The sequence below is a fragment of the Rhodnius prolixus genome, unplaced genomic scaffold (assembly GCF_049639745.1).
Source record: "Rhodnius prolixus isolate KJV_2025 unplaced genomic scaffold, Rpr scaffold_10, whole genome shotgun sequence".
Classification (NCBI taxonomy): Eukaryota; Metazoa; Arthropoda; class Insecta; order Hemiptera; family Reduviidae; genus Rhodnius; species Rhodnius prolixus.
This window is the reverse complement of record NW_027411615.1, coordinates 21,655,326-21,676,482: the sequence shown is the minus strand read 5'-3', so window position 1 is coordinate 21,676,482 and position 21,157 is coordinate 21,655,326. Positions and strand designations below refer to the sequence as shown.

At 30.9% G+C, this 21,157-nt stretch overlaps 1 protein-coding gene across 10 annotated transcripts in view; it reads left to right on the top strand.

The window, feature by feature from the left end:
- Positions 1-19,314, top strand: part of numb (NUMB endocytic adaptor protein) — a 251,312-nt gene extending 231,998 nt beyond the window's left edge. For 6 of the 10 annotated variants that reach the window (XM_074133494.1, XM_074133486.1, XM_074133484.1 and 3 more), the window contains 11 exons: positions 1,713-1,784; positions 2,978-3,055; positions 3,163-3,303; positions 5,163-5,358; positions 7,011-7,328; positions 11,125-11,190; positions 11,335-11,394; positions 12,694-12,818; positions 13,157-13,229; positions 15,980-16,298; positions 17,267-19,314. In XM_074133494.1, the coding sequence (XP_073989595.1) occupies positions 1,713-1,784; positions 2,978-3,055; positions 3,163-3,303; positions 5,163-5,358; positions 7,011-7,328; positions 11,125-11,190; positions 11,335-11,394; positions 12,694-12,818; positions 13,157-13,229; positions 15,980-16,298; positions 17,267-17,426 (1,608 nt within the window). In that variant the 3' untranslated portion in view covers positions 17,427-19,314. Of the gene's footprint in view, positions 1-634; positions 815-941; positions 965-1,090; positions 1,609-1,712; positions 1,785-2,977; positions 3,056-3,162; positions 3,304-5,162; positions 5,359-7,010; positions 7,329-11,124; positions 11,191-11,334; positions 11,395-12,693; positions 12,819-13,156; positions 13,230-15,979; positions 16,299-17,266 lie in introns of those variants that run through there. The other 4 variants (XM_074133490.1, XM_074133492.1, XM_074133491.1 and 1 more) reach the window with 4 other exon arrangements.
- The last annotated feature ends 1,843 nt before the right edge of the window (positions 19,315-21,157 follow it).

Genomic DNA, 21,157 nt, shown 5'->3' with positions numbered 1-21,157 from the left:
GAAAATTTGGGAATTTTATCTTTTATAGAAAAAGAGAAAAAAATTGTCAAAGTTGGGTGTTTTTTAACGTTACGCTTTTTCGTGCACTTTTTGACGATCAATCCTTATACAACTGTCCTACCGGACAGTTTTAATTTAAATTGAGAAGTCCCGTTACTCTTGAGTGATTTTTGTCTTTACTTTTCCATTTTAGCCACTTAATACATCACACTTTTTGTTTGTTTTAATTCCCATACCTACTCTATACTAATTGAAATAAGTAGTAACTAGATTAATTTACAATCTAGATTCTTAAAAAGGTTTTTAGCAATTGCAAAATGTCCAAAATGAAATAAGAATTTCCTCTTTTTCATACTTCAAAACCCTTTATTTTCCTTATAACACATGAAATCACTTATGTTCTATAAATATATAAAAGTCAAGAAAAGATCTCTTCTATTCTATTCTAAGTATGCTTTGGAATTCGGTAGAATAATATTTCAGGTGTTGTGCAATAGAAAATTTGTTTTTATCTACTTTTAATTAGATTAGATTTACACGGCGCCACAGCCACCAAGAGGCTTATTGTACCTTCCCTTAAGTCTAGTAGATGAAACCTCCCCTTCTAAGAAGGTTAGGAATTAATTAGACCATATGATTTTATTTGTCTTAACATATTCTAATTTCAATGTTTCCTCTGTTACATAAATGGTAGTCCAATTTTTTGCTAATGTTGGTGTAAAATGCTATACATATATCTACAGATTTGTTGTAAATCTTCACCCACTCGTAACTTCTACGAAACTCAGCAGGCAATTTGAAAAGCATGAACATGGTCAATGCTTTGCAGAATAAGTGTTTTTGTTTACGAACTTAAGTTAAATGCTGTTTCATTTAAGATAGAACTTTATAGTGCCTAAATTTTACGATAAATTCTTTCTTCGAAATAAAGCGAACGTGAAACTTGAAAATATTGGATTAACTCGTTTGTTATTATTAATAACTTATTAACATATTAGTTTCAATAAAAAAGAAAGTTTGATAATATAGTTTATAATCTTAATTTAAGAATCAATATTATCTTTTAATTCCACCAAAATTGCCCAGGTATTCGATTAGTTCTTTTCAATTTAGCCACTAGAATGTATCACAATTGCATCCATTGTTGGGTTACTTACATAGTTAGGTTTACTACTTAAGTTTCAGTAATGTCAGTTTTATAGAAAAGTTCAACTAATGTATTTCTATTTCATCTTCTATAAAAGAATTTCGTGGAATTCTAACTTGAAAGATAGTGGGAAAACTTCCTAGAAATCTGTTACAAAGGACAAAGCAATTGGTTGGAATCTAATTGAAAAATTATATTGTGTGTTAAAGTTCCTTGTCACTTCTCTACAACCAAAAGTTACTCAATATTGAGAGAGATTCTACAGTCAGGCGCTTTTCTCTTCCCTGCCCGTAGTATCTAGGTATAATGTCCATAGTAACTAAGAGTAGTACTAAGATGGAAGAGTTCAGTAGTTACATCCCTTTTTCGGCACAGAATTAGCTGTTCACAAATTCATCAACAAGAAATTCTCTTTTGACTAAAGTTTTGATTTGCAATTTAAGGCAAATGTTTTCTGGCAGGTTGTGCTATTTTTACTAAGATCCTATATGAAACATAATTTTTTCATTTGTTTTTTTTTTTTTCATTATTAATTCATAACTAATTCTAAATTTATCTGTTGCAGTATTTAGGTTGTGTGGAAGTATTCGAGTCGCGAGGTATGCAGGTCTGTGAAGAAGCATTAAAAGTACTTAGAGTAAGTTTTTAAAATATTCAATTAGCTAAATTTTTAATTAATTTCTTAATTGAATTTCAAAAAGGGAAATTTCAAAATAAAATAAAAAATCTGTACGATCTCCATAACTTCTTTTTGTTATGAGCAGGGCCGGAGTTTCCTATAGGCTAAGTAGGCTTCAGCCTAGGGCCTCAAGATCAAGAAGGGCCTACATTCAAATTGATAGCAAAATTAAAATTACACTATTCTAAAAACATAACATATTTTATTATATTAACATTCAACATATTGTTATACAGGGTGAACCAGTATACCTTCGATTATAAAAATAGTACTTGTTTAAAATATTTCCTAACATTTTCTCAAATATTTCAGAGAGATCAGAAGTAAATTTTTAAAGTACAATTTATAACCTTTGGCTTCCTTATTTTAAGACAATCTACTGTAAAAATTGACTACTGGCCCATCTAAAAGAGTTTTCAATGAATTAAACAACTTGATAACTAACACTGTTGAGTGTTCGTGAACACGTTTTCTTGCAAAACAAACGTAATTTCTCGTATGAAGATAAAAGGAATCCTGGAAAATGATATACCGTTTGAAAGCCCATTTAGACAAGGAAACTTTTATAAAAAGTGCCAGCACCTAGGTCTGATAATGATCACGTAAGAGCCTAATGAGTTTTCTTAAAAAAAATTCGATTACTTTTATTTTTCCAGCATTCGGAGGAAGATTGAGGCTGTTTGGAGAATAACTTATGCTTCGAAATGGTATCAATTTTTAGGAAATTTATCTGTCTTTCTAACCGTGTCATCAGAATCGAATTCGGACTAAAATTTTCTGAGTAATAACAATTTTATTGGAAAAAAGTAATGATTTTAGAAAAAAAAACAATTAACGTAACGTCACTCAAGAACAGTGGAAAATATGAAGTTGGCCAATACGTCATTGAACTCCACTTTAGATGTACTACACACAGTAGGCCTATGGACAATACTTACTGGTTCACCCTGTAAATCACAGTAGTGATGTATTTTAATATCTCTCATGTAATTTACAAACTTAAAAATGGGAGGTGAAAGGGCCTCACAAGTGGAATAGCCTAGGGCCTCTTTTCATCTAAATCCGGCCCCTGGTTATGAGTAAGAGAAAGTGGTGAAGTATATTATGAAAAAGTTTCTAAAATAAAACGTATCTTTCAATTTTGTTTCTAGAATTCCCGAAGAAGACCTGTAAAAGCTGCACTTTTTGTTTCTGGGGATGGGCTTAGAGTTGTTGAAGATGAAACGAAGGTAATTTTAAAAAAAAAACTTACTAAAATATATAGTAATAATTTTTACTAAATTATATGGAATTATTTGCTAGAAAAATAAATTTGTTCGTTTATATGTTTTGCTAGGGACTGATAGTAGATCAAACTATAGAAAAAGTTTCTTTCTGTGCACCAGATAGAAGTCATGATAAAGGTTTTTCATATATCTGTAGAGATGGTACTACTAGAAGATGGATGTGCCATGGTTTTCTTGCTTTAAAAGAATCGGTTAGTATACAGAAAATTAATTTTTTTTATTTATTTTCAACTCAATAATTACCAGGTAGAAAGCTTTGTATTTATAATCTATACTTTAGTGTTGCATCCTATTACGAGGATGTAAGTAAGGTAATGTACTGTAAGTAAGGTCTCAAGTTAATGGTACTCCAAGGTTTTTATGTATATTATTCCAGCTTTCAGGTTATAAAATGTAAAATTACTTTAAATGATCTAAATAAGTAAGGAAAAAGCAATTTATTCATTATAAAACTAAATCCTAATCTCTTTCCAACTAACTTATTCCATGAATATTCCAATTATATTTAAAAGTTTATTAAACATTATTCAAGAGCATGTTTTATACAGTAACTTTTATTTTTCTCTATTTTTATTTTCAAATAATTTAAAATAACTGGAAAGTTTCTTTAGTGTCTTCTATTGATTAAATAAGATTGGATATAATTTTAATTCTTTAAAATAATGTTTGAATCATTTAAATTTATCTTTGATGTTAATACTTGCAATAAAATTCATATCAAAAACGAGAAATAACTACTTTTTTTAAAATAGATATTTTACTTTATTTAAAGTTCTTAAAATTTAATTTTCAACATATGAGGTCTGTAAATTAAGTAATGAGACTGGTTTTTTTAAATTTTTTTATTCAAAAAGAATTACAATTCTATATTGTCACTTTCAAAATAACTTCCTTCTGAAGCGCTGGAAAAGTTTCTTCCACTCCTCATAGTAAATGAACACTTTTACCGAGAGGTTCTTGAAAAACTTCGAAAAAGGGTCACTCGTGTGAGACCAAACATCAAGAACAAGTGGGTGTTGCATCACGATAATGCTCCTTATCACACAGCAATTTCAATAAACGAGTTTCTGGCCAGTAAAAATATTCCTGTGGCTCCTCAGCCTTCTTATTCGCAAGGACTCGAGTCCTTGTGACTTTTTTTTCTCTTCCCGAAGTTGAAAAAAATCACCTCAAGGGAACTCATTTTGGGACAGTCGATAACAATCAAACGGCTGTAACCTACCAGCTGAAGGCTATTCCAGTATCGGAGTTCGAGCACTGCTATGAGGAGTGGAAGAAAAGTCTCCAGCGCTGTGTGGTTTCAGAAGGAAGTTATTTTGAAGGTGACAATATAGAATTGTAATTCTTTTTGAATAAAAAAATTTAAAAAAAAATTAGTCTCATTACTTAATTTACAGACCTCGTAATCTCTACATCTGACTTGAACGAACTGAAGATTGTAGGAGTTGTCGACTACTTAAAAGTTTTTTTCGATCAAACATCTAATCTCTTACTTCAAACGTACTTCTTATGTACACCCCAATATTAAAACCTATCTGGTTTTCAGCGAAATGTTTTTAGTTTTCAACGGAATCAACAAAATAAATCTTTTGTCTTCTTAGCTTCTTATATATTGGGGAGCTCCTTCTGCTCAGAACCACTTGGCAATAATTTTGACAATTTTTTGTTGGTATTTTTTAAAGCTGTATTGAAAGCACAAACTAATTTAGAGAGTAAGTTCCATGTCAAAAATCTCATTCAATCAGATGGTAAATTTATATTATTTTTGAGGCACATTAAGATCGTTTGATATAACATTCCATTTTTTCTAACTCTCTTCTCATTTCAAAATAAGACCGGTAATCTTGGAGTTGATCTGAAATGTTGAGCTGAAATAAATATTCAATGTATTTTCTGCAACCATTTTTTCACAGATCGTATAGGGATTGTTTCCATATTTGTTTTCATACAAACTAGCCTTACTAATACAAAAATTTGTTCGCAGTTAAGTATTTCTGTATTTCATAATGTTTAATGGATTTAAACAGATTTTATTTTATCTTCTGTTTAGGGGGAAAGACTGAGTCATGCAGTTGGTTGTGCATTTGCTGCATGTCTAGAAAGAAAACAAAGAAGAGAAAAAGAATGTGGAGTAACAATGAGTTTTGATCCAGCGAGTTCAACATTCACTCGACAGGGTTCATTTCGAGCGCAAACTATTACAGAACGTCTCAACGATAACAATAAGAATAACATCAGTGTACCTAGTTAGTAACCTACCTCTTTTATGTAAAGACTATAATTAGAGGTTGTATCTGTTTCATTTTTCGTTCATTCTATTTACATTAGAAGGCGTTTTGTTTTGAACGTTGTCCTCATAAACACTTTGGTAATTTGAAATCCATTTATCACCAAGTCCTACAATCTCTGGAGTCAATATTCGACCAGTCAATGGAAATCACAAAAGAGCTCCATGTTCCGTACTTTTTGGATACTTTAGTAGAGTTTTATTCAAATTTGGCTTTTTACTTTTTGGGCTGACCAGGGAAGTAATCGTTTTTTAAGGAAATATCCTCCCAAAACATTAGTAGATTTTTAAAGTTACAGTTTCTATCAACAGGGGATTTTGTTTCTAACTTCTTCAACTGGTTTGAAGATGAGATGTGCCTTTTGTAAAACTAATTTCAAACAATTCGAGATAAATATACATATATAGAAACGGAATTTCTAGCAACATAGCGGTGGTCCTTGGTAATATTAAAGGGAAATAAATGTATTTGAGCACATATAAGACTGAAAATGGGATTGACAACCCGAAAATTGAGTGATGTAATGGAGAAATAATGAAGATGAAGCAAGATCAAGAGTTTACACACATTATTTACCTTATACTCTTTAACAATTGTAATTTAAAGAATAAAAAAAATTACCAACAGTCATTAAAATATTAAGGAGTGATAAAAAAATTATATATAATGAATCTATAGAAATATCTTTTAAAAGCTTATACAAAGATCTGCGTAAAGGACACGTGGACCCCACACTAGACTTAAAAGAACAGAACTAAACAGACGCTATCGACTACTTAAAAGACTCATAGACGATAGATCAAAACTCTCTCTGGACAAAAAAAGACTGATTTATACTTCTATTTTGAAACCCATCTGGGCGTATGGAATAGAGCTGTGGGGTTCAACCAAAAGCTTCAATCTCCAAAGGATTCAATCGCTACAATCTAAAATACTTCGAACTATTGTAAACGCTCCATTTTATGTCTCCAACCTGACTATACACACTGATCTTTAACATTCCTTTTGTCACCCAAGTTGCTAAAACACGATACAGAAAACTCCACTTCAGCCTGCAGTCTCATGCAAATCCTCTAGCTCAAAATCTTTCTTCTAGAACTCTTCCTGACAACCCGACAAGACGTCTTAAAAGACAGTGGCCTTGTGATCTCCTCTCAAATGAATAAAGCTTCCATACAACTTCAAAATACAGAATTCATCTATTATTTTAGATTTTACAAGATTTTATAGCATAATACTATCAGCTAAATGAAACGTGCTTAGGTTAGGACGTGGTTATTGGTTATATCCGAGATATCAGGCTTCTGATCTGCGCAAATGAGTAGCCAAAGGTAGATCCGGATTTTAATTAAACTTCTCTCTGTTGTAAGCAAAAAAGGCGAGAGGACATCAGTGTGAGCATGAGTTAAATTGTCTCTTTTTTCCCTTGGAACAAGCAGTTCTACTAACATTTTGTTGTACTCATCACTGTAATGGTTATATAATCATAATTATAAAAATAAGGAACACTTAAAGCAAAGTGTTGATTCAGATGGATTAATGTTAGCAAGATTTCAGCTATTAATTTTCTGTAAAAATAATCATTTATATATTTTCTTACTTCGTTCCAGCAACAGACGCCCCCGCAATACCGGCCAATAAAGTAGGAAGCGGTGGTGGAAATGTCACAACGACTGTCCCTCCGGCTGCTACCAAACCACCAGTAACAACTCACGCAATAGAAAGACCACATGCTACCGTATCCATGCTAGTGCGACAAGGATCATTTAGAGGTTTTAATCACCTTAATCAGGCATCACCATTTAAAAGGCAATTATCGCTGAGGATATCAGATTTACCAAGCAACCAAGAACGGGCTAGGTCATTATCACTTGGAGGCACAGAAAATCAAACACCAACCGCACCTCTAATCCATTTGAAAACACCTGGTGAGTTTCAGGTTATTTATTTTTTTTTAAATAATTTTGATGCAATGACGTATATGTACTCATTATTGAGAAAGGTACAGTAATGACCTAGAGATCTGGAAATATTTATGGCCAGAAATACATTTTTCTTTGGGTTTTCTGTGAACAGATGTATAGCTCAGTTTTCTCTTAAACGTACGATAGTAATAAGTTCCTCTGTCTTAAATAAATATTTACTTCTTCAACCGCCATACTTTCGAAGTTCAGTTTACCACCAGAGTATAATCTGTCTGTTGTTATACATATGTAAAATGCAGGGATGGCGAACCTGTTTGAGACGTGGGTCAAATTTTGTTCATTTTTTTTTTTTTAGTATTAGCTCTTGGGTCACTAATGCCTATTTGCACAAGAGTTAAGTATAAAAATTTTAAACTGAATATTTTCGAAACTAAACATCTTTAAAATTCAGTTGGCTTAACTGGGTAAAACGGGACGAAATAAGTGCTATGGAAGTCTCTTTTTACAAACATAACTGAACAAAACCTTACAAAAGTGTGTTTTATCTGAAGAAAAATTTAAATATGATTATTTGTTTTGGGTTGTTGATTTTTTTTAACAAACAAAATATGAGTAAAATTATACATTATAATACTTTTGCTTTATTTCAAATACTACAAAAGCATTTGTCGTCATTTGTATTTTAGAACCGTAATGATTAAACTAAAGGTTATAGACAGCATTTAAATTGCTTTTGTGTCAATGCGTGATTGAAAAAAATACAGATAGAACAACAAATTATCCACACAATAAGAAAATCTAAATCAACCCGCGTAAAAAAAACAAATGGTTGCCTAGCAATTGTGGGTCAGTGAAAAAGCTTGCGCGGGTTCGCCATCATTGGTATAGTATGTACTAATTTTAAGACAAAACATTGTTATTAACAATATTTTTTTATTTTTTTGAGAGAGAGAGTGTATTGTTTTTAGATAAAATCACTTCCTTATGAAGAATTAAACATAATCAAAATGGTAGTCATCATTTTTTCCAATTAAATTAACTTTAATAACTTTAAATTGAAATGTTCCTTTTTAAGTTGAAATTAGTTTTATTCCAAATTCTTCTTACGGATTGGACTACTTGTGGATATTGTAATATTAACAAACATCTTCATGTGATCTTCCGATTTATTTTATTTATTTATTTATTTTTTTTATTAAGATTGAATAAATTCCAAATTTGATAGTTTATATGATGTAAGACAAAACAAAGAATGTGGCCCATTTAATTAATTATTTTTTTATTTTTTGCCAAGCTTTCGACCTAGAGACATCTTCAGGGCTTACGCTGTTAACAATTATAGTATTAATAATTATATTGTATATTATATTATACAGATTGTAAATAACGAAATAAATTTAAAAAAAAATTACTGTAACAATTAGGTACAGTTTAGTATCTAAACAGTCCGGACAGAAGAAACAAGATACAGTGACTCCCATTAATATTGGGACACCTATTACAAAATGATTTAAAAGGAAAATGAAAACAACATACAAAAGTTTGGAATTTTTTTTTTTTAAAATAACATTAGCAACATCTGTAGAAATTATATATAAGTATAACTCAATGAAATTCCAAACTGTTAGGTAGCACTTTTTGAAAAAGAGTGAAATAAGGCTCTCAAAAATATTGGGGCACCAGAAGTGCTAGAGTTTAAATGTTCAATATTTAAAATCTCCTACTATTTAATATTTGGTTGGTAATAATTTAATAATTGCTTTTTGACTTACAAATAACCCTCAAACGATCAGGCATAGGTGAAACAAGTTTTTGGTTAATTCAGGTGGTGTTTTTTTCCCATTCTTCCAGGAAACATCGTTTTAATTCATTTTTGTTAGATATTACTCGTTTACTTAAAGCACTGGCTAAATATTGCCATAAATCTTCAATGGGATTAAGATCTGGTGACTGCGGAGAGGTTTGGAATACTTTTGGGCAATTGTATAACAGTCACTGACGTATCACCCAAGCCGAGGGTTTGGGGTCGTTCTCTTGGTAGAATTTAAAAGACCCTAAAATACCCAATTTTTGGGCATTTTTTTTCAAATTATTTTTTAATATATTACTATAAACCATTTTGTCCATCACTCCATCAACAAACATTAATTCTCCAAATCCTGATGCGGACATCTAGCCCCAAACCAGAACTGACCCACCTCCACCCGGTGGTGCAGCTTTAAAACCCTTTAAAGTTGGCTGTAAATTCTTCTTTTCGAGTTCAGCATTCGCTTTCCTCCAGACCATACCCCTTCCATCTGGCTAAAAAATATTAAATTTTGATTCATCGCTAGAGTATATCATTCCAAAATTCACTATTTTCATTAAAATATTTTTCGGCAAATTTCACTCTCTTAACACTATTTATCTTACTGACAAAAGGATTCTTCCAGGCTATTCTACCATGATAGTCGAGTTTTCTTAGCACTCTCCGAACAGTTTCTGCTCCATTTTTGCTCTCTGAACATGTCAAAAATTTCACATTGAAGTTTTGGAGCACTAAGTCGGTGATCTTTTTTAATTCTTTTAAAGTATAACGCTGCTCTCTCTCAGAGAGCAGTTGAGGACGGCCTTTTTGTGGGATTGAAACAATTCTTTTTCTTTTTGGTAACGCTGAATGATGTTCCACACAGTAGATGTTTTAGGTCCGATCAGTTTTTCCGTCTCTCTAACACTTTTTATTGTCTTTGTGCAAAGAAATTACAATTTTTCTTTGTTCAATCGTTGTATTTGTATTTTTGCGCGACATGTTATACGTGGCGTGATTTATATAAACTAATTTAATTATTAATTTCATATTGAATATATGCTTAAGGTATATATTTACAAATTGTATAAATATTCGGGCAAAACCTTGGACAAACTATAAATTATAATAGTGTCCCAATACTTATGAGAGGTAGAATTTGCACTTATTATTATATATATTTTTTTTAATCTACCAAAACATTTTTATGTACTTATTTAAATAGTTTTTATTTAATTAATAGTAATTATAAAATGAAATGAATTTATAAAAATTTGAATAAATGGGTGCCACTTTTAATTTTCGTCAATTTTGAACTTCTGTTTGTACTGTCCCAATATTAATGGGAGTCACTGTATATAACAATGTAACAACTACCCTGAAGATGACCAAATCCCTATTTCGAACGTCTGGCAAAAAATAAAAAAAATAATGACTTAAATTGGTAAAATTCTTTCTTTTTTTGGATTCACCTTTTTGCAGTCACCAAAAACAATGAACAATACTTTACAATTTATATGTAAAGTATTGTAAGTTTTTTTTTTTAAGTTACTTTGTCTTCATTCAGTGGTTTCACTAATATTTTATTGTAGCATTTTTTTTAATGATTTTCATCAAGCCGATTATATCTTGTTTAAAGCTAAATTGATGTATTCTTTTCTAGTCAAGGTAAATCTGAAGAAATAAGCCTTCTCAAATCAGACATATGTTTTCATTGTCAACTGAAAATGTTGGACTAATACTTCCTATCGGAGCCCCTTTCTATCAAAAGAGAAATTTAATTTGTCTTAACAAGTAAATAAACATTCTAATGACTGCTGGCGTATAGTTTAAAAATTAATTTACAGTTTTGTTTACATTTTTATTGTAATCTAACTGGATATCACTAAAGAGACACAATTTCTACATTTCTTTGAAATTGATTTCCTTTTTTTAAAAAAATCTTTTAATCAAGTTTTCAATTTATGTTTTTAAGCATACATAAAACTACTTCTTATTTTATCTTTTTTGTAGCTGACGACAATTTATTGAAGCCACCAGATCGTTCGAGACTTTTATCACTTCCAACAAAAATAATAAGTGAGTTAGTATATGTGTCCCCCCCATCCCTCAGTAAATGACTAAAAGTAATGATTACTTTATTTTATTTATTTGGGCTTGGATTACAAATGAGATTCAATCTTTCGGAGGTAATTCTAAGATCCACTTTTTCTTTATTTTTAGCTGATGAAGTGAGACCACCAAGTCGATTACGCCTTTTCTCATTGCCGACTAAAGTTATAAGTGAGTGCAAATAAAAGGTCTATTCCTGAATGAATAACCCTTGTTAAAATAAAGTACAATTTAATTGGTACCTTTTCCCCCTTACCTTCGGGAAAGGCTTTTTACTAGAACTCTGTTTTTCCCTATTTTTAAACCCATTAACGTAATGTGAAACCTATTGTCTCCAACGTTGCCTTACCAGTTATTATGTGTGAAATAAGAAATGATTATTTTCTTCAATATTAGTTAATAAAAGAGTACGAGAAGATAAATGATAGAAACATTGAATTTGAAAAATTCACAGAAGTCAGTGGGGCTACTCGATCTCCAAATGTTTTAGGAATATTCTGCCATTTATACCAACCTTGTAAAAAAAAAAAAAAAATCAGGTATTGTCCCGAGCACCAAACTACAGGCCACGCATCTCAAAATCCACCTCAAGCCAAATTCTGTACCCTTCGGTGAAATTGTTTATAAATGCTGTGCCTTTCACTTGTGTTATCATCTATTTCGTACCTCAAATCCCTCAAAGTTGGAGGAAAACTTACCGCGTCCTCCTTTTGTTACTGCTCCGTACAAAAAAATACAAATTCTAAGTATCCCTTCGTTATTGTCTTTGACTAATTAATAATATTCAACGTAATAATTACATTTAAACTGACTCCAGATTTTTGATAATAATCGCCCAGTGGCTGGTACTCTAGTATGAACTGGAGCATGCATCATATGTTTAGTTCAAAAGTTAAGATGCCCTTATCTCTGTTGAGAATATTTTATTTCCTTTTATCAGCAAATAAGTTCGAACTTTTTGACGCCTTAAGGGTCTTCTCTTTTTTTTTTTAACCCTAAGACATCGTTAATACTCTCATTTTCAGTCTCCTGGTTCTTTGTTTACTCTATCTTTCTTTGAATGTTTGTTTAAACTCCTTTCAAACCTGGTCCTTCTAGTTATTGTATCATTTTAGGATAACTCTTTCTATAAAAGTGGAATAAATTACCGATATATTCTGAGTTTGAAGGAAAAAAACTTTTCTTTCATTATTTGTAATTATGATGATTATGAGATTCTAGTTGAGGAAATTATTTATTCTATGTTTTCAACAACTGAATAGATTCATATAAACAGTAGCTTTGTGTATTGTGATCTACGATACTTAGTAGATTCCAACAACCGACACTGTCATACCCCAGCGCACCACCATCTTTCTATTTTTTACATACTTGACGTAAAAGGCTTATATATATGAATAAATTTTTTGTTTCTATGCTCATTGTTATTTTTAATTTGATTCAGAATTCTCATTTTTATTATTTATGCAGTGAGTCCAATACCAGAAAGTTCTCCTTTGGCAGACAAAGCAGATCCAGTGAGTGCAATGTGTCAGCAACTGTCTCAAGGATTACAACTTTTGACTAACGCCGATGACATTTTGGCTTCATCTAATGTAAGTACAATTCATTCCTGGCATCATTTTCTAAGTGGTTAGGTCACATATTATTTTATGCAACATTTTGCTTCTAGGATAGCTTAAGATACAACCTTTTTATTTCCCTTGATTGTGTACTATTAAACTCTAAATTGAAATGTTTAAATTAAACGAAAAGTTCTTATAAAAGTATGAGTTTATTTTCATTTAAGTTCATGTAGTCATGTTCAGAATATACCTCCACTATAAATTTCAAATTCCTATGTACGAGCATTTGCTTTAAAGCTTTATAAACATCCGAAATCAATATTTTCCTGAATTTTTTTTTAAATTTTCATTTCTGCATTTATTTACAGAATTTTGCAAATAACAATAATCCGACGGGAAAGCAATTGTTTGGTACTTCTTCGAATGACATTATAACACAAGGTAAGTAATATTTTATCAATGTTGTTTATTTAATCATTTGTCTTTCTTTATAATTTTCTGTTTATGTTTACAATTTAACGAACTTTTCAGTTTGTAAAATAATAAACAAAATTATTCCGTGTTCATTATTCTTGCAAGAGAGTTCATAGCATTTAGTATGTTTTCAGCTGGGCTTATAAAATCACCAGTGGTGGGTTAACTATATCTCAGGAGAAGAGAATAAATTCTTTTTTAACAATCGTTAAAAAAAGTGCATAACACTTTGTCCACGCACTTTAACTGAAAAACCTTGTCTAGATAGAGTACATCGGATGAAGTAACATGGCAGAGAAAAATATTTCATGATTTCTTTTTAAAGATTTTGTGGGTTGACTAAAAGTTGAGCTGTAACACAGTCAATGTAATAAAAATAAATAAATAAATAAAATAAAAACCTCTTAGAATTGGCTTCTAACTAATGAATTTAGAATAGACGTTTTGGTAGAATGTGAAGATACGGGTGGGGCAAAAGGTATGAACCGGTTCTAAAGGGATGTAAAACAAAAACAATTCAACTTACAGAAATTATGTTTATATTGTTTAATTCAGTACAGAATCTAGTTTTTTACATTAAGTTTGAAAGATGATATCACGTAGGTGGCGGCCGTCAGCCGCGATGCACTCTTGAAGGCGAATTCTGAAGTTTTCAACCGCTCTTCTGCACATTTCGATGGGTATTGCCGTAACTTCCTCTCTGATTCTGTCCTTAAGTTCTTCCTGGGTATGTGGACGATGTTCACTTCCCTAAAGTGACTGTATGGTGTGCAGTATCCCAATTTGGGATTATTGGTCCTTACTTTTTCGAGGATAATGGGCGAACCGTCACTGTCACCGCTGAGCGCTATGTGACAATGTTGGAAGAGTTTTTTGAACCAGAGCTGGAAGAATTGAGTGAAGCAACTAATCTGGGAGACATCTGGTTCCAACAGGATGGGGCTGCATCCCACACTGTTAGGATTTCAATGGCGAGATTGAGGCAAGTGTTCCCCCAGCGCCTCGTCTCTTTGAGGCGTGACGTGGAGTGGCCTGCGCGCTCACCAGATTTGAGCATTTGTGATTTTTTTTTCTTTGGGGGTACATAAAGGAAAAAGTTTTTAAACATCGTCCACGTACGAAATGTGCAGAAGAGCGGTTGAAAACTTCAGAATTCGCCTTCAAGAGTGCATCGCGGCTGACGGCTGCCACCTACGTGATATAATCTTTCAAACTTAATGTAAAAAACTAGATTCTGTACTGAACTAAACAATATAAATATAATTTCTGTAAGTTGAATTGTTTTTTGTTTTACATCCCTTTAAAACCGTGCATACCTTTTGCCCCACCAATCAAGGTTCCATATAAGCCCTCTTAAGAGTATGAAATCCGGACATTTTATTGAATGCCTCGTTCACTAAATTCAACTGACTGGCTTAACTGCCATCATCGTACTTTTTATTTAGACTTTTTATGTGTAATGCCTACGTTTCTTATAAAATATCAAGAAAGAGAATAGTCAATTTTAGAAATATTTTGAATTTTCTGAATCTCCAAAAAAAAAAATTATCAATTTCAATTGCAGATAAATAAATTAAATGAGCAAACATATAATATTTAAATTGTTTCCTTTGTTCGTTACAATTATATAAAACGATAACTTTCTTAAAATACAATTAAAGTTTAACGTTGATTTTCAATTTTTTTGTTTAATGAGATTTATATTTAATTAAAGTTTCTTTTAATTTTTCGTAATTCTTTTTTTCTTATTTTAATTTGAATACTTAGTATTGTTTATTAAATATTTGGGATCTGAATTTTTTTAAACTTAATTTTTCGCCATTGCCTTTTTAAAAAGGTATGTACGTTGTACATTCTGCCGCCGGTATATTGTGTCACTTTAACCAGTAAGAATGTATCTATTTATTTGAAAGACTTGACTAGGGTAGGGTACAATGACTACGTAAAAATCAAACAAAAAATCTTAAATATTGTGAGAAGCATCCTTAGTCTTGGTAAGTTGTGGTAGAGAGAAATTGAAATTACAATTATTTTTGTATCAAAAAACAGGACAAGGAGCAAAAAAAAACCTATAAAAAATATTAATACGTTTATTAACACGAGATCGGTTATTACAAAACAATGGCCATTTAATAGTATAGGTTAGTTTAGTTATTAGTTTTTACATGACGTTTAGCGATCGATGTTTACACTAGTCGACTAGTCTACTCTATCGGTAAAACAAGTTGTGTTTTACGCTAAAGGTTCGTCCAAAGTTATTGTTCGCAGAAAATTTTTTTTCTAAACGATTATTTGCGAACTTAATTATTATTATTATACATTTATACTATATTTTTACATTCAAAAATTAAATTTGAGTATAATTTAAATTTCATTGAAAAACAGTACAAAACAGTACAAATAAATAAAAAACAGGACATTTATGCTTAAAAAAAGAAAGAAGGACAGCGTCTTAAAAAACAGTACTGTCCTGCCAAAAACAGTACGAATGGTCACCGTAAGTATGGCCCATTGGCAGAGATTTCATCTTCAAAGCTGCAGTTTCTATGCAAGAGAGCTTTCACACTAATAATGATGTCTATCTTATTGAATTGTTATCTCTAATTATTGCTTTTCGGCCCTTTTGCTAAGATCAAAGTGAGGTTAAAATTAGTGTAAACTCCAACTGAAAAAAAAAAAAAAATCATTTATTTTATCTTTCAATAATTTTCTTTCAGACAACAGTTTATCTTCAGACTTCATGGCAAGAATAGATGCAGTATCATTTAATCTAAGCGCTGGATTGGCCGCAGAGCCAACAGTAAGGACGATTACTTCGGCTACAGGAAGTGGTACAGCAGTTCTTACACCACCGGCAACTCCGCCACTCACTACCACTAACATTACTGCTACGTCTTCACCTACTGGTGAACTACCACGACCAGATCAATGGTTAGGAAAAGTAGCTGCTGTAGCCGGCCAACGTAGACCACCTCATTTGGCACATCTTAGAGCACAGTCGTTAGATACTTCAACTTACAGAACAGATCATCTTAGGTATTTACTTATATGTATTTTTTTAAAAATCTTATTTGATCGTGTGCAATTGCTATTGTGAATTATTAAATGATTTTCGCAGATTTGTAATGAGAAATTCCGATTTCAGGGGTCGTGTTAACTTTTTATTTTTGAAATGTCTTTTTCTTTTCTTTTTTTTTACTTCTTCTTTATATATTAATATAATTATATTTTTAAAAATATTGCCTATAAAGAAATCTCATTAGTGAAAACTGAGCCTCCGTCGTTTCCGAGATAAGGCATTAGTAGTTAATTTAATAGCTTAACGTTAAGCTCTGTCGTGATTATCTACTTTGATTTTTACTGAAACAACACATTACCTCCTAATTTTACCCAAAATTTGTTTTGCGATAGTCAAAGGTTTTTCAATTATTTTCATTCATTGTAACTTTTTATTTACACTATTGACGAAATGAAAATGAAATTTAATGTTATTTTATTTAGGCATTCTTGTGTAAATGTGGAATTACCTTTAGTGCTCCATGATTAACTTTTTCACTCCTAAACAGTTTGCTTCAAAAAAATTCATATAAATCATAGTCGGATTCAAAAAATTTTTCGAGAATAAGACCATCTCATTCATCACTTCTTAACGTTTCATGACTCATTTCAAGAATTCGATTTAAGTCCTTGAAAGTTATTAAAATTTAAAAAAAAATAGAAATTAAAATTTAATTAAAACTTTCCTTATGTTGTTATATTGCCATTTATTACGTATTATAAGACATCCAAAGTTGATTGGTTAGTCTTATCCCGGATACGCGCAAATCTTTGAGTCCTTTTGAGAATAAGGTATCCATCATAAGCTGTCTATGACCTTATACTCAGTTTGAGAGTTGACTTCTTGCACAGTAATAATTGTAATGACTGGTATATTCATTTTATCAGTATATATTTCAAAACTGTATTACTTTAATATATTTTAATAATTTTTAAATGATTTTTAGGACGGATCCATTTGAATCTGATTGGACGTCAGCACATCTCGGTACAACAGGTAGTGGTATATCAGCCATTGATGTGGCACCAGCACCACGTAATACAAATCCATTTTTAACAAACTCCAACAATACTACACCAGTAAAAGCGTTCGAAGTGCACATGTGAGACATATTTCAGGCTGGCCACCGTAGTGGTCACACTTAATTGGCTTCCTCAAATATTATAAATATTTTTTTTTTTGTTAGTAAAAGATCTGTTAATTATTTTTTAGAAAGTGATATTAGTTTTTTATGTTTTTTTTTCTTATTTTATTACTATAATCTTTAGTAATTAAGAGAAAACATAGGGCAATTTTTTGCCATGTTGTTTTTTTTTTTTTTTGTTTTTGCTTTATATTAAAGCTGTGGAAGACCGAGTTTCTGGTCTCTGATGGTTGTGATAGTCCATTTTCAGCTTGTCCACAGTGTTCCTAATCTGATTCGTATTTTTTATTCTTAATTATTCAATTAAATAAATATGGGAAAACGCATAGCTCTAGAGCTGACTCTCCCTTTGCTGTTAACAGCCGTTTTTATAACTGTTAAAGTAGGGTGCAGATTAAGATTTTTTCTAGTTATGGAGTTCTAGTTAGTTGATGGCTATTATCCTAATTAGTACTTAAAACTTCCAAATAATATATTCAAACAAAATGAATAATTTTACAATTAGTAACTTACCCTTCCTTCAGATAAAATGTACTGCCATCGAAAAATATGAATTCTAAAATAATTAAATGGATACCTAGAATTTTATTATATATACTTGGAAGAATACTTATTTATTCAAGCTATAAAAAAAAAATATTTTGACTATATAATAAAATATTGAAGTATGTACTAGATAAATGTTTTATTGCGACCAATTTGATTATCTAATGGCGTCCATTGGTCGCAAAAACTAATCACTTAAAAAAAACTATACATATCATGTAATATTGCGCATACGTATACTTACTTTTCTTTTGAAGTCTTTTTGTGCAATCATTTCGTACTATTATTTTATTTTTATTTTTTTAAATTTGATATTAAAGAGGGATGATTAAGACACAAAGTAGTGGATGTTAGGAGGGAAAAAAATTCTCAGTGATTGAATAAAATTGTATTTAAATATTAAAAGTAACAAGCTTTTATATTAATAATAAAATTAAAAAATGAGTTATAAATAAAATATAACAAAATAATTAGAACAAAAATGCAAAGTGATTTTGGGAAGATGTATTTGATTACTTTAAATCTCAAAACATATTTTTAAATAATTCAAACTTTTCGTCCTGTAACATATTTTTTTTTTTTTTAAGAGGGAAAAATACTATTTACTTGTAAAGTATTGTAAATGATATATAAATATTTATATATAGAGTTATTTATAATTTTGTACATAAATACTCCATTTTTTCTTTTCTTGACAATTTGTACTTATAATATATGTACATATTGGAACTCATTTTTGTTTAAAAACTATATCTTATTTTTTCTTCATCTTCTTAAAACAAGATACTGTTTGTACATAAGTACATATAGAGAAAGTGAAATCAGATTTGGGAAAAATTGTGACAAAAAAAATGAATACCTAAATCTTGAATTGAGTAAAAAAAAAATTATTTAATAAATGTCATTAGTTTTTAGAAGGCATTAATGGAAAGTGCAGTTTATCTCAGCTGATACATTACTACAGCTTTATTACATTAGACACCAGCTTTTTCTAAATTATTACAGAAACTATATAAAAACCTAAATTTAAAACAAAAAAAGATAACAAGTTAAACATGACAATTTATTTAGAGGTACATGGCTGTTAGTTGATAAATAATTTTTAAAAAAAACAAAAAACAAGTGCTTTCATTGTGACCCGTTAGAGAACTGAAAAATTGTGTTTTACTAATAATCGTTATTTTTCTGTTGTAAAGAAATTATTTGTAAATTTGAAAAATTTAATTCGTGAAGCTTTTTGTTTTATAAATAATATATATATTATAATAATTGTAAATAAATATTTAATGTTGAAATTAGTTAAATTGATCTTTGAGCTCTAATAATTACCTTGGAAAATAATGTTCTTTAGGTACTACAAACAGGCGCACGTTTCTTTTAATCCACCATTGTTACACATGATTTTCATTCTTCGTTATTCGAATGCTAGTCGCAATAGTTTTAAGGTTTAAGTCATCAATAGGAGAAATTTCAGAACCTGAGAAGGTTAGGAAATTGGGAAGTTAGTCCTCCTCTAGAACATGATAATTTCCCAGTTATCTGGAATGTTCCTTGTATAATGGCACCACAGTCAGTTAGAGATTGAAAAATATTAATCCTAGTCAACGGACAGGTCTTCATACCATGCCTGTCGCTCTTCTCCTAAGAACTTGTCCGGGAGGCGCTGCGGGAAATGGAAATCGGATTTTGAATCCCCCCAAAAATTACAGTTTGGTTGTATATTAAAGAAGTTTGAGATGTTTCGGTGCATCTTGAGCTGAAAAAAAAAATCATTCAATTCATCGTATCTATAAATTGATTGAATTTTGTAACAAAAATCAAAGCTCTCCATTTTTACATTGATAACTGGTTAAGAAAAAAATGGTTTACATCATTCAATCCCGAAAATCCAAATTTGAGTCTTCTGCCAAACCTTGGTCATAAAAGAAAAAAGATTGAAACTGTCACAGCACGTAAATAGATGATGCTTCCTCCTGAGGAAAATTGTTCAGATCGATCAAAGTCATCGCAGTAGGATCACGAAACTCTCCTGTTTTCACTATGGGTCTAACTGTTGGTCCATAAAAAGGGCTCCTACGTTTTGAGAAGAAGAGAATGCGATGAATAAATAGGCTTATCTGAAATCCTAACTTGAGATAAAGGATAACGCTGAAAGTAAAACTTTACTTAAGAACGATGGTTTTGGTTTTTTCGACCGTTGTTGATTGATGATTTTGGGGAATATCGAGGTGCGGTCATAAATACAAAAACAAATTTTCTTACTTCATACCAACGTTTCGGTTTTTATTTTGTTTTTCTATTTATGACCACACCTCGATATTCCCCAAAATCATTTACATAAGAATCTCGACATTTGCCTAGTCAGTCATTTGGACTGGCCATGAGTTGAGGATAGAGAGATTAGTACTGCCAAAAAAATTATAATTTTTGGTCTATTACTTGGAACAAGGTAAGTTGGGTAGTCTAGACAGAGATGGAGAGGCGGCTGCTGTCGCACAACTTAATATTGTTTTTACCTTGAGGGCAGCAATAAAAGGTACCTAATTTAGGGACAGGCAACGTCCTTTGACAGCTCATAACAACGGCCAGCACTAACGAAATTGAATGCCGTTTTGAATCTGAATTCTCAGAATGAATGAATAAAGGTATTTTTCTTAGTATTCAACCTTAATTTTCTGTTTTCTGGAGCTTGATTTTCTCGGGTTGTTTATCACATTCAATTCAAAGTTGGGATACAACTCAGTCTTTCAGTTATATCATAAGAAACGTATTATAGGGTAAAACCTTTACTTCAGTTGAACACATCGTTAGTCACATCGACTTAGAAATATTTTAGAACAGAAATAACACAAATAGGAATCAAGAAACTAGTTTTAAAATGGCTAAAAATTAACTATAGATGATTAAATGCTGCAATGTATATCAATTTTTTGATCTCGGAGAACGTCCACTTCAAGGATGTACTTGTTTAATTAAATATGTTAGTTCACTACCACTGTTAGAGATTTGCGCAGTCGCTAATACAATACCCTAACTTTAAAAGGTAGTTAAATTCACATCACTAAGTTTCAAAAATATTTTATTTAGAGGCTATTTGTAAAATGGTTTTAGTTAAGAAAGCTTATTTGAATTGCAGTTTTTCGGACG